We start from the raw sequence: 12892 nt of genomic DNA on the forward strand, positions 1-12892 counted from the left end.
ACAAAAATACCCTTAGGCCACACCAATTTAATTTCTTGGTTAACGGATTCGCCTGCTTCATTTTTTTCTGATTTGCAAATAAAAATAAAAATTCAGAATCAACTGCAAAATGCTCATATTTTGCCCTGAACAGTTGAAAACAGTCCTTTTCATCCTAGTTGTTACAGTTATTCCATCTTTCAATGCAACGGTATCATTAAAAGTTCAAAATTCATTGTTTAAATTTTGAACCAGCCTGGTGTGTTGACTTCATGGCTCCTATCATACCATTTTGGGCCATAATACTTAATAGGATGCCTAGGCGTGTTTTTATTTTTATTTTTTTTTCGCCCGCCCGCTCCATTATTTTTCTAGAAAAATCCGTTAACCAAGAAATTAAATTGGTGTGGCCTTACTTCCAGTTTTTTTTTTGACCTACCAGAAAAGTAGAACAGCCAGAAACTATCTAGAGTACTAGTACACCTGGCACGACTTCCATTGGCCATTGATATTGTCAAGTGTTTGTGCCAATCCAAGAGAAAAACACTTGAAGAAACAAAAATATCTTCTTTGTACGTAAAACCTTCAAAGATGTGAGCTTCTGAATCTGAACATAATTGGCTCAAAGACCATCCTGTTCATTATCTTTAGTCCCATCATTTTTCTTGGAATTGGCACAGGTGTGCCTTAAGTGTTTTCAAGGAACAATTGTAAGACCGGTATTTTCTGCGTACGCACTCGCTACCGTGCGTAAACCAGCTCATTAACGAAGCATATTATCCGCTACAAGTGGCCATCGAACTACGAAGAGGTAGAAAAATAGCACACGGGTAAAAAAACATCTGAGTTTCTGACACAGTTTTATGTATAAATCAGAACGAAGCGTGGAAAAAAAAATCATGAAATATCATGTCTAACTTGATGTAGAATCCAACCTGCTACAATGCCAATGAAAAAAAAAATTAAAAAATTAACATAATAAAAATCATTGCCACCAACTCAGAGATCAAAATTCCAGAAAAATTTTACAAAAAAAGTCTTAGTGAATTTAGTATCCAGTGTTTTCAATCAGAGATTGATATAGTCAATACAGTATTAAAATCTAAATCCAGCCAAATAGGATAACCAGTCCTGTTATAATAACACTACCCTTTCCAAGATAGATGCAGACATCTAAATATAAATGTCCAGCTAGGAGTAGTATACCATGTATGTATTACTTAGCGCGCCCCCCATGGAAAACCTTAGTGCTAAATTTAGCGTATCTATCTTAGTTAGTGTCATACCTCCTATATTTGGTTCAATCTCTCAGGGATTTTCTGATATGATATCTCACGAAGATTTTCACCGGAAATACGTAAACATCTACAGCTCTTCAGGGCTTGAAATTCGTTTTCGGGAATAGGTGGCGTGCACTGTTGCATCCAACCTAAAAAATCGAGTGCACAATTTTTTTCCCCGGGTCCACCATATACTTTTTAGTAATAACTAGGATGTCAGCAATAACTATATGTAGTTATGCTTCTGTTCATTTCTAAACTAAAGTACTACAACAATGATTTTATTATTTTTCTGACACTTAGATGTTAGGAGTATGCTTTATGCTACTATGTAATATTATTTAAAATCTTTACAATTTACATACATAAACCTATGAAAATATTTGGGTGCACAGCTTCAAATTTGGGTGCACTAAGGTCCACATGCACCCAGTATTTCCAGCCCTGCTCTTGCTGGCAAATTCAGGGATTTAGGATGACCGGCCTTGTATACAAATTAGGAAGAGAGTACGTAAAACTAGTTGCAAGGTTCCCAGGGGTTTAGAAATTAGAGGGTGCTTTTGGATAATATGTTGCCTGACGACGGCAGTAAACATTTGCACGCCTGCAGCGATCGAGTACTTACTAGCGATTCAGACAGCACCTTGTAAACACTTCATGCTAACGTTCGTGACGGTTAATTGTTTTTCTACCATTCTAACTGCGATTACCGGAAAAAAATACCACCTTTCGACTACAATTTGATCCAGTGAAACAGGAAACACAATTTCTTTCAGTCATTGACCTTATCAACAACGATAAAAATTTATTTTCATTTATTTTTGAGACTTAATCTCTAATTTTCATAATAATCAAGATCTGTTCTTACACTAAAAATACAAGGCGTATGTAGTAATCATGTATACCACAATTTTAAGAATTTCACTCTAAATTATGTCAAACAATTACATTTTTGCATGTTTGTGAGCTATTCGTGCATTCTGTTTCACCTTGAGATTTTGCATATTTTGCAGACTAGATTTAGTACGCCACATTAGCAAAGAGGTATTGGTGTTAGTTTTAAGCACAGTCGGTGGCCACAGCTAGGTGATTGACAAATTGAGAGATGGGCAAATTTCCAAACATAACACATCATTTCTTTTCTATTTTTTAATAATAATTATATACTTCACATCATGTATATGTGTATGTAAATGCAGAAAATAAAATCCACACACATGCACCAAGATAGTAGTACATGTACACATAAACCCAATACATGATGATGATGGACTAATGCAGGTTAGGTGCAGGTAGACATCAGAAATACCTGCACAGCTCCAATTTTACCTGCACTAACCTGCATATACCCAGTACATGGACCAGTGCAGGTTAGGTGCAGGGTAGACATCAGAAATACCTGCACAGCTCCAACTGCATATACCCAGTACATGGACCAGTGCAGGTAGGTACAGGTAGACATCAGAAATACCTGCACAACTCCAATTTTACCTGCACTAACCTGCATACACCCAGTACATGGACCAGTGCAGGTTAGGTGTACATTGTAGGTAACCATCAGAAACTACTGCACAGAGCCTGCATATGCAGGACTGGTGGTATTTTGAGCCCTTGAAGACCCTCTCAGTTAGAATCACACTGTCAGACATACATTGTATTATAAAGACTTCTGCCAAGCTCAGTCTCAGACAAGAGTTCAACGTCCTCTAGCACAATTTGCATAGCCTTTTGAAGTCTGATCAAATCTGGCCAGACGAACATAACAACTTAACTACTTTAAACCTGTTTTTTTCCCTCCGGTCAATGACCGAACTACAAGGCCAAAGTGACTGAAATATACATAGGTCTCAAACGAAAGGCTATACTCACAGGATCTTTTATGAGCATATGAATCATATTAGTATTATTACTGATTTTTGTTCCATTGAAAATTTAACTTTTGATGTCTTGAAATATGTTTGTGACATAATTTTTGAGACAGTCCTGACTTATTCATGGCAGTTTTAAAAAAGCACAGTCAGAGGCTGAGACTAGCAGACCTCAGAATGGTTTGATACCCCTTACATGATTAATATGTACTGCTGGTATGCAGGGGTTTTTCTAGAAAAATTTAGCATGAGGGAGCAGATCACAAGCATGGCGAGGGAGTGAAAACTCAGTGAAGTGACCGAGGGGGGATTTTTTAATGAGAGTAACACAGTTTGTAATGTTAGAATGCATTGTTGTGTTGTTTTTACATCTTTACTGGAAAATGATCATTTTGAGAAAGACTAAATGGTGTGTAAGTAGCTTCAATCTGACAATTGATATGAGGAAGCTGGCTGGTTACATGAGGGAGCAGCTCCTTATTCCCCTGTTCAGAAAAAGCCCTGTGTGTGTGTGTGTATGTATGTATGTATGTACAATGTATGTATGTATGTATGTATGTATAGCTCTATCTGTATAGCCGGTATAACCGCCCTTGGGCATAACACACCAGCTAACACAGCAGTCGTGACTGGTTCAGAGGTATTTTTCTCGTTTCCTCTATTCAAACAAACACCTTTACCTTCTGGACAATTAATTTACCTGCACAGGTGTGCGGAGCTGCTGGAAGAATTGCCTATTGTACCTTGGTCAGGACACTCAAAAACAACCCTTTGAACCCAGACGAGTGCGAATAATCTACTATTTGCCGACTGAATGAACGTGACCTTCATCGAAGAGAAAAGGGGAACTGGATGCAGACTAAATAGCAAATTGCTAATTATGTTATTTAGTCTGCTACATGTATGAGATGTTTTGTGTCAAACTTACTCACTGGCTTGTTTTTTTTCAACGTTCAGGTTAGGTGCAGGTAGACCTCACACATACATGTGGTACAGTTCTGTGGCAGTGGTATTTATGTACCTGTACAACTACAGTACAAGCCTGCATATGATTATGAAAGTGGTATTATAAGCTGATAGTTCCCCCTGAATATCAGTTCTCACTACTACATTGTACAAATGGTAATTTTAACAAGAAGTAGTAATTGTAATAGAAGTAGTACTAGTGTAATAATTGCAATAAACTGCAAGATCAAACCTTACAGTCTCGTCTAACATGTAGTTTGTACTTACATGGAAAAGACTAGCAAAGCCATTGTGCTACACACTGACACAGTTTAATGAGTTAAGACTTTTAGTTATACTTATAGGAAACAAAAACAAACAAACATACAAGCACACCATGTACCCTCCTCCTGTGACAATGACAATACACTCAAAGTGATGAATATCTTTATCTATATAATACAATTCCCTAATCATAACTAAAGAGCAAAAGTCTGTGTTGAAGGAGGGGGGGTCTAGTTAAACACTGAAAACTGGGAGGGGGTACCAAGGCTTTTTAGACAGGACCCCCCCACCCCACCACACACACACCTCCCTCTCTGAGAGTGAACCCTAACCTGGTAGATAAAGTACAATCCCTTTTTTCTTAGTACGTGGACTGACCTAGACTTGACCCGCCCTTCTGTTTGTTTTTTCGTGCCTTTTTATCGTACCAGGAAACAACTGAGAAACTGAAACGTCCGTAGTCAAAAATACCTCAGTTTACACCTACACAAACAAGTGCAGTGGTACATGATTTTAGATCGTTGGAGATATCTTTCCGTCAGAATTACAGAAAACTGGGGTTATATGAGTTATTTTGGTACATAAAGGGACGTTGACAGGTCTGAGTAGACGGGCTAAAATGTCAGACGACTTGACGGAATTTTACGATTTTTTTCCTGTCTGCAATTAATTTTCTTCAAACGTCACTCACCGGTGTGAACCGCCTAAACTATGTCGCAAGTTTTCGGAGAAAATTCGCTCAGCAGCGCTTAAATCTTATCCCTGGAAGAAAGAGGAGGGTTAAAGGTACCGAAGGATACTTACCACTCCACTCTGTACTTCTGCCATGAGGAAGAATCGCGTGTTGTTCGTGAGGATGTCTTAGTTCCACCTAGAGAACATCCGCCATTGTCCCTAGGAATACCGGGTTGGCGGGGTTTGACCAATCACGAATATGCAAATGAGATACATGTGAAAAGTGCAAGCTACTGAAATATATTGTAAGTCGTTCTTACCAACGCTCTTCTTTGTACATTTAGTGTAAAATCCACTCATTAACGTCATGTTAAACTTATATTTCGCACTGCTTCTCGTTTTACTTTAATTTCTTCGTAAATTTTCTTCGGTGATCACAGAAATTTGCATACTTGGGACTCACCAAACGCGGCCATACCAAATATGGTTGCAGTGAGCCTGCGCACTGCGACGCCTACGGCATTACTTGGAAGAGTCCACATGATCACAGGGTGGTGCCAGGGGATTTTGCGTCAAACCTACGTAATAAATGCGTTTATGGGGGCGTTTATTAGTTACATGAAAGAGTAATGTTTGCAGGGGCGAGTGTATGCGGACGGAAACTGCGTTTTAACCGCCGTGTGAAAAGGAGTGGCACTGACGTCATATAACGTACACCTTTTACCAATGGCTATTAGTAGAATCATATAAACACTGCAAAACGTATAAATACATTGTACCCCCTCAATGTCCAATGTATATTTTGACGATTGGTCGCAAAATGTTTTCTACTCTAACTGTATTCATTGTGCTAAGTTCCCACCCTGCTGTATTGGAGTTCTTTAGGGTTACAGATTGAACTATTCTTCGAGCTTCCGGACTCCGGAGTATGGAATTAGAGTGAGAAAACATCAATAACAATTAATGCAAAATTAATAGAAAGAGAAAACATGTGGGTGGGATAACACTTTTTGTAAATCTATTTTGATTCTTTAGCAAAACTCATTTATTTTTCGCACCATGTACCATAGGGTTTTTTTCAGTGCTCATTGTATGTTGTTCATAAAAGTTATCGTGACTATCTCTTCAAATACTTCAGATACGCCAGAAATAAGTAATTGATTAAATGGGTAACAGTGTATTTATATTTCACCTATTTATCGGAGTAGGACGTAACTCAAAAGTTGTCCCTGAATATAGGTCATATTTCTGTCATTTCTGTCATCGAGGGTCAAGTCATAAAATCACACCCAATAATCTCTAAGCAGATGTTGGGTGAAACTTTTCTGACTGCCAAGCCTTATACAAGTTATAAACAGCTTGGACCGACAGTTTATACATGTGTATTACTCTCGAAGCAGAGGTTGTGGGGGAATGATCGTTAGCTTTTCATATATATGGCCTCTTTTTTTTGGTCGCTACTAGTAATCGGTGGCCGGTGACCTTCTCTGGCTAATGGATACTGCCTGGGAAATTTGATACTCTCTTTTTGCCACTGAAAAGGATCTGCTGGGAGATTAAGTTTATATCACAGAAGCAATGCAGCAGGCAAAAGCTACAATCTTCCACCAAGCATCTGCTTGGAGTACCACCCCCACGCGTAGTGGAACAATCTATATATCCCACAATCCTTCACTCGGTCTCCTTGAGCCGCCATCTTGGTACGAACCGGTCAGGAAAGAAGGGCGAAAAGAAGAGGGAGAAAAAGAGAAGAAATGGCGGGACGCAGGGCGGCAGTGAAGGCGATAGACTGGATAGCCTTTGCTGAAAGGGTTCCTCCTAACCAGAAGGCGCAATTCACTGCCCTGAAGGCTAAGTCGGACGCTATCTACTCCAAGTAAGTATGGGGGTCATGTCCACATGATTTTACGTTTGGGGTCAGAGGACGAAAATTTATGACTTTTCTCCCCAAAATTTCTTGACACCTTCAAAATTTAGAGGAATAGGTAAAGACTTGGGAATCCTGGTTGGTTTGGTTATTCTAGAAATCATCATGGCCAAAGATTTCTATGATAATTTCTGTCTCCTAGAGGAGGTTACAGTTCTATGTAGTTACCGCCCCCCCTCCCCACAAATTATAATTTACACCTACAACATATTTCTTATTTGTTCTGTTTGTTTCAGGTATCTGTCCACACCAGAGAAGCCAGCTGCCATCAACTTTGCTTTCTACAAGTCCCGGCTTGCTAACCCAGCTCTGGTGGATGAGTTTGAACAGAAGGTAAAAAAAAATCAAATCTTTAATTTCCGGTACAAGCAGCAAGTTACTTCAGTTCACACTTCTTTTGCTGGGCAGAATTTTGCTATTCACAATATATCATTGACACAAATCGATGTGCATGCGATATCATCCATATTATCAAGTCAAAAAAGTGGCCATATTGTCAAAAATGGCTGTGTTGTGATTTGTAAAAGTTGAGACATCATACTACATGTAGTATTACATCAATGAAGGTTAGACAGCCAGGTAATACGATATGCCAAAAAGCAGTTACTCAAGCAACTGGGTATGATTTTAGAAACTGCCAAAATCATATCCAGTTGCTTGAGTAACTGCTTTATGGCATACATGTAGTATCCTACGTTACCAGTTACTCCATACTTTAATTTATTTCAACTCACTGCTGTTTGTCATGAACACCTCACAGTTCAATGCAGTGAAGGTCCCGGAGCCCGCTGACACCTACACAGCAGGACTGGAGGAGGCTCAGAAAAAAGCGGTGAGTTTACTTGCTACAAATTTGTATATAAAGATAAATGCTAGAAATTTCAAACTGCACCAATCCTGACAGTAATGACTGTCCATAACAATTAGCAGTTTAAACAAATGATGCTTCAGCCAAATAATGATAGAGCCATTAAAAAATTAGCATTTTCGTGTTTTAAACTTTCCTGGTTTGTTTTACAGCAAGCAGATGTGCAAAAATTCATCGCAGAGTCCAACGCACGGATCAAGGGGTATGAGGAACAGGTCTGTTTATTTATTTGTTTGTTTGTTTGTTAGATGTAGTGTGCTGAAGGTCCTTGATATACTGGGACAATCATAACAAGTTTATTCCTTACCATCTTTTTGCCCATGAGTAAAATGGGCAGCTTATTTGCTTCAACTGTAGTCCAGTTATTCACAGTACAGAAAACAATGGGCACCATATTTGTCGCATACCATACAATGAGTTGTGAAAATGTCATACAAGTTGATTCTTCTATAGAAATCTGGACTGGAAAAACTCGTAGTCAAGGAGAGGATGAAAACTGTAGAACAAACTAACAATTCATCAGTGTTGGTAGTCAGATGTTTCCAGTTACAATTTTGATCCAATACAAAGAAGCTCTCACCTAGAGCTTTGGAGCAGTCTCTCTGCTTTTCCTCAATAGACTGAACTGAGAGTGAGAGCATCTCTGTGTTGGATGAAAAGTTTTAACTCTAAAAAATTTTGTTGTTTTCTCAGGCGGCCATTTACAACAACATGCCTCCCACGGAACTCATGACGTATGACGACGTGTTCGCCGCGTTCCCCGAAATGAAACCAGACAAGGAAAAGTACCCCATCTGGCCACACAAGCCCATCAGTTAATTAGTACACTCGTTTGGAGTATTAACGACTTTAACATCAAAGTCTGCCCAATTTTTGTCACCAACTGAGATATCTATACACAGATGTATGGTCACTTTCCAAGTAGAAGATTGAAGTGTGAAGTTTTAAGGTACATTCTTGGCTTACACTTAAATTGGCCCTAAACAAAATCCCCCTTAACTTCTGTATGAAACGTTTTTTGGAAGTAAAAATAAAAGTCAGCATCTTCCTGGTACAATGTATTGTATTGGATTGAGAGTGAATGTACCAACCCATACTCAGATTTGACTGTTTTTCTGTGAAGAATAAAAAGAGCTGTATTGACAGCTTGCTAAGAAAATGCAGTTGTTTCTTTTTTATCAGTCAATTATTATGTTTTAGGCTGGAGTGTTTGTTAGTGTGTGTGTGACCAAGGACAAGGTACAATGTACATGTAACTGTAGGAATTCATAATGGATTTTCCTAATTTTTAATATGGGAGTACTGTTGGGATAGGTACAACAATTGAATAAGATACCTTATGATTCGGTGAGTTTCTGTACCTGAACATACATACATGTAACTGCACTGGACCCTCTACATACAAGAACTGCACTGAAGAAACATGCAGTCATCCAATGCAGTTCATGCGTCGTCCAACAGATGGCATCCTTCCTGCACCAGATTTCAGGTTTTTGGCAACGTCTCAGGGAGGAGCCTAATGGTACAGTATTAGAGTAGAGTGGAGTAGATGTCTTCGACCACGTACATGTAGGAGCTTAGGTTCCAGTTTAGGCCGCTCATCACTTTCAGTTCATCGACAATCCTGGTTTCTGAGGGCGATCCAGAGCTCTGTAGTCGAACATCAGGTTTTTCTCGTTCATGTGTAAGTCTAGTCTTTCCTTGAAAGCATTTAAGCTGGGTGATGTCACCACTTTCTCTGGTAGGTTATTCCACCATACCACCATTCTGTTGGCAAAGAAGCAAGCCCTCTTGTTGCCACATGCTGTCTCCCGTGCTACTCGCAGAGAGTGTCCCCTTGTTCTGCTGTCTGACTTAAGTTCAAAGGGTGAGACTGTGTTGAATTTTCCGTGAATGAATTTGTATGTATTGTGTACAATTTGCCTGAATTGTAGGAATTTGCACAGGCATTTTGTCCACAGGCATGGAATGTCCACAGGAATGTCTCCCAGCTCTGTTGACATGCCCACATTCCTGGAAACCCCTGGGAGAACCTACATGTACTTTCTGTGACCCTGGGGCTTGTTCACTATACAGGGGAGGGTAGGGTGCCAAGGCTTCCTCAAAATCATAAACTCATGGCAGTGCCATGCAAACAATAACCCTAGCAACAACCACTGTCGCTATGTCAATGTATGCTTTCATTGCCAGTCTTGTTACAGAAGTATATACTAGTACATTGCAGGTACATACATGTACATTTGTATATTAAGTACACAGAACACTTAACAGTCTTAAAATTGTTTATTTGCTGTTGAATACAAGTCTTCAAATTTACATGGAAGATACTAATTTGCATACTTTTGCTGTTAAAGAGTTATTTGCAATCAAGATAGCTCTGTAAACAGTTTGTCACCTCTCTATACAATAATGTTATATTATTCTATGGTATTAGAACATAACAGATTTAAAGCTCTTTCCTTTTGGATGTTTGTAAACTATCTTCTTAGCATTCTTACAAAATAGTACAAAACCTTTTTGTTACAAATAGATCTAGAACACATTGTAAATGTGGCTTTATCTTTGGACTTATAATGCAATTAAGGGTGATGCCAAATAAATTTGCCATCCACAAAGCCAACATAATTTTTTTCCCATTGCGTAACTAGTACAATTTTGTTTAGCATGATTAATACAATAGAAAGGAGGTTAAAAACCTTAAGCCAGGAAAAAAAAACTTTTTTTTTCATCAAACAATGAAAAAATTATAAGTGGACCAAAAAGCTGAGTGTTGCTCGATGTTGGATAAGTGTTTTTCAACTGTTTGCACCGCATTTCACAATACAAAAACAGCCAACTGGGCAGAACGTACTCTAAGAAAAAACAGAAGCATGGAACACAGCAAAATTACCGGTAGAGCAATTATGATTCTATTATGCCTCTTATAAAGAGACAGTAACAAAATGAGTGAGTATGGTACTGGCTTCATAAAATGTCCGGATTTTGATGAGAAAAAACATAAAACAATTTAGTATAACATTGCTTGACATTAGAGACATAATATGCATGATCTCATGAATGAAGTATGGTATTTGACATCTAAATTACTTACTATGCATGACATAGACAGCAAAACATGGAATGTTAACAACTTAAGTCAACTTCTTAACCATCAACACTCAAAGTCTAAAAATAAATCTTGACACATACAGTACATTTTAGCTTAATTTACATACGTTATTTACAAACGACACAATTTGATCAATGTTAACATTATGATGAGGAAAAAATAGCGAATTACGCTGCACCAATGATTGTCATGTAGCATTTTGCAACTTTCAAGAACACATTGCAACAAAGCCTACTAACACTACAACTGAACAATACCTTAAGATATATACTCTCTTACCAAGCAAAAAAAAAAGCTCTTTCTTTTTTACCGTAACCACTGAAATTGTTGTGTAAGTGCACTTAATACTAGCCTGACTACATCACGGTTATAGCACCTGTATGGCCAACACCTTTTAGTCAAGAGAATTGGGAACAGACTGAGAAAATCTCGTACCATTCAAAAATCTATCCAGTTGCTTGAGTACCAATTTTGTTTTTACCTGGATGAACCTTGATCAAAGCATCTGTTACCATGGTGTTGGAGGCTGTGTGTGACTGGTTTCCAAAGTGAGAGAATCCTGAGCTCCTATTGGACTGATTTTCATGGTGACAGAAAACCCTGAATTCCCATTGGACTGATTTTCATAGTGATAATCTTGAGCTCCTATTGGTAGCTTACCGAAGGAAAACATGATATTGTTTTTACTCAGTTTCTTCCTCCTCCTGTTCTGTTCCAAACACTAACCTCTGACCTGGCCGATGACATGATTTGTTGACGTCTGCCACCATGGTGACTGGTGTTGGGGTACATAATGTTGCAATCATGGTCTGCTCTACTCCTGTCACCATATACTAGTAGTACATGTATGTGAATGTGTTTGAGTAAGAATTAACAGAGCAGACCATGCCCAAAGGTAAAGATTATGCATTTGCTTTGCAAATGTTACTTCTCTAGTTTTGGGAATGGTTCTGCTCTTGAGTAAAGAGGTGTAGCCACAAGCTCTTGGTGAGGAGGCCCAGTCAGCCCCTGACAGTGAGAGATTGTGTAACAACTTGGCTACATAACAGCATAGCCATATTGTATGACAGACTTTGGTGTTTTTTGTGCTTTTCAATATGAAAAACAAATTCACGACAAAGCAGAGTGATGTTTAGAGTTAAAACTTTTGGTCCAACACAAAAAATTTCTCTCACCTAGAGCTTTCTCAGTCTACTTCACTGGGTCAGTCTACTGAGGAAGACCAAAGTGACTGGTCAAAAGCTCTAGGTGAGAGAACTTCTTTGTGTTGGACCAAAAGTTTGAACTCTAAACATGGAACGACCAACACAGATGAACTTTCATGATAGCAGATAGAGTGATATACATTGTGTACATGTAGTGTAAGATACATTGTAAAATTTAAGCTTAATTCTATGCAACAACTTCAATACTTTTTCACAAGCTCCTTTGTCATTAGCCATATGTCTAGGCACTATCGAGAATTCTCATAAAATGCATTTTTATATCAGATCCTTAGCTGCAAACACACACAAATACAACATAAAAATAATTGCTACCCTGAAAAAAAAAGGTTCCAAATACCAGGTACTGCATCCAAACAAAAAGAAAAGCATCAAAAGCAACTACCAACAATTACCAGACAAAACAAAGATATTAAAAAAAAAGGGTTAACAACAAGTTTGAAATAGCTGCATGTAAGATAAGGCCCCTAGGAACTATTGCATTTGCTGTCCAATGTATAAAATTTGCATTGCCTGTTTGAAAACATTTCAGTGCCTGTAACAGGGCTCGAAATACTGGGTGCATATGCACCTTAGTGCAGGTAAAATTGGAGCTGTGTTTCTGATGTCTACCTGCACCTAACCTGCACTGGTCCATGTACATATTAGGTTTATATGACTGTGTACATATACACAATCATGTACATATACATACATTTGTACATTGTAGGTGTATGTTGATTTTTATATGCTG

At 38.4% G+C, this 12892-nt stretch overlaps 2 protein-coding genes across 4 annotated transcripts in view; one reads left to right on the forward strand and one right to left on the reverse strand.

Annotated features, from left to right (window-relative positions):
* LOC109462798 (3-phosphoinositide-dependent protein kinase 1-like) overlaps positions 1 to 5300 on the reverse strand; it is a 22127-nt gene extending 16827 nt beyond the window's left edge. For 2 of the 3 annotated variants that reach the window (XM_019759411.1, XM_019759410.1), the window contains exon 1: positions 5162 to 5300. In XM_019759411.1, coding sequence (XP_019614970.1) covers positions 5162 to 5185 — 24 coding nt within the window. In that variant the 5' untranslated portion in view covers positions 5186 to 5300. The remainder of the gene's footprint in view (positions 1 to 5161) is intronic. The other variant, XM_019759409.1, reaches the window with a different exon arrangement.
* A 1380-nt stretch (positions 5301 to 6680) lies between these two features.
* On the forward strand, positions 6681 to 8986 carry LOC109462882 (ATP synthase subunit d, mitochondrial-like). Its single transcript, XM_019759520.1, has 5 exons — positions 6681 to 6908; positions 7196 to 7292; positions 7720 to 7791; positions 7980 to 8042; positions 8521 to 8986. Exons 1-5 carry the CDS (start codon positions 6787 to 6789, stop codon positions 8644 to 8646), a joined length of 480 nt encoding a protein of 159 aa, XP_019615079.1. The 5' UTR covers positions 6681 to 6786; the 3' UTR covers positions 8647 to 8986.
* The last annotated feature ends 3906 nt before the right edge of the window (positions 8987 to 12892 follow it).

This window comes from Branchiostoma belcheri, unplaced genomic scaffold (genome assembly GCF_001625305.1).
Source record: "Branchiostoma belcheri isolate BF01 breed outbred unplaced genomic scaffold, Haploidv18h27 scaffold12, whole genome shotgun sequence".
Lineage (NCBI taxonomy): Eukaryota > Metazoa > Chordata > Leptocardii > Amphioxiformes > Branchiostomatidae > Branchiostoma > Branchiostoma belcheri.

Coding starts and splice junctions, on each gene's coding strand:
- LOC109462882 (XM_019759520.1), top strand. CDS start 6,787: ATGGCGGGACGCAGGGCGGCAGTGAAGGCGATAGACTGGATAGCCTTT. Junction 7,293..7,719: donor TGGATGAGTTTGAACAGAAG/GTAAAAAAAAAT, acceptor AACACCTCACAG/TTCAATGCAGTGAAGGTCCC. Junction 8,043..8,520: donor TCAAGGGGTATGAGGAACAG/GTCTGTTTATTT, acceptor TTGTTTTCTCAG/GCGGCCATTTACAACAACAT.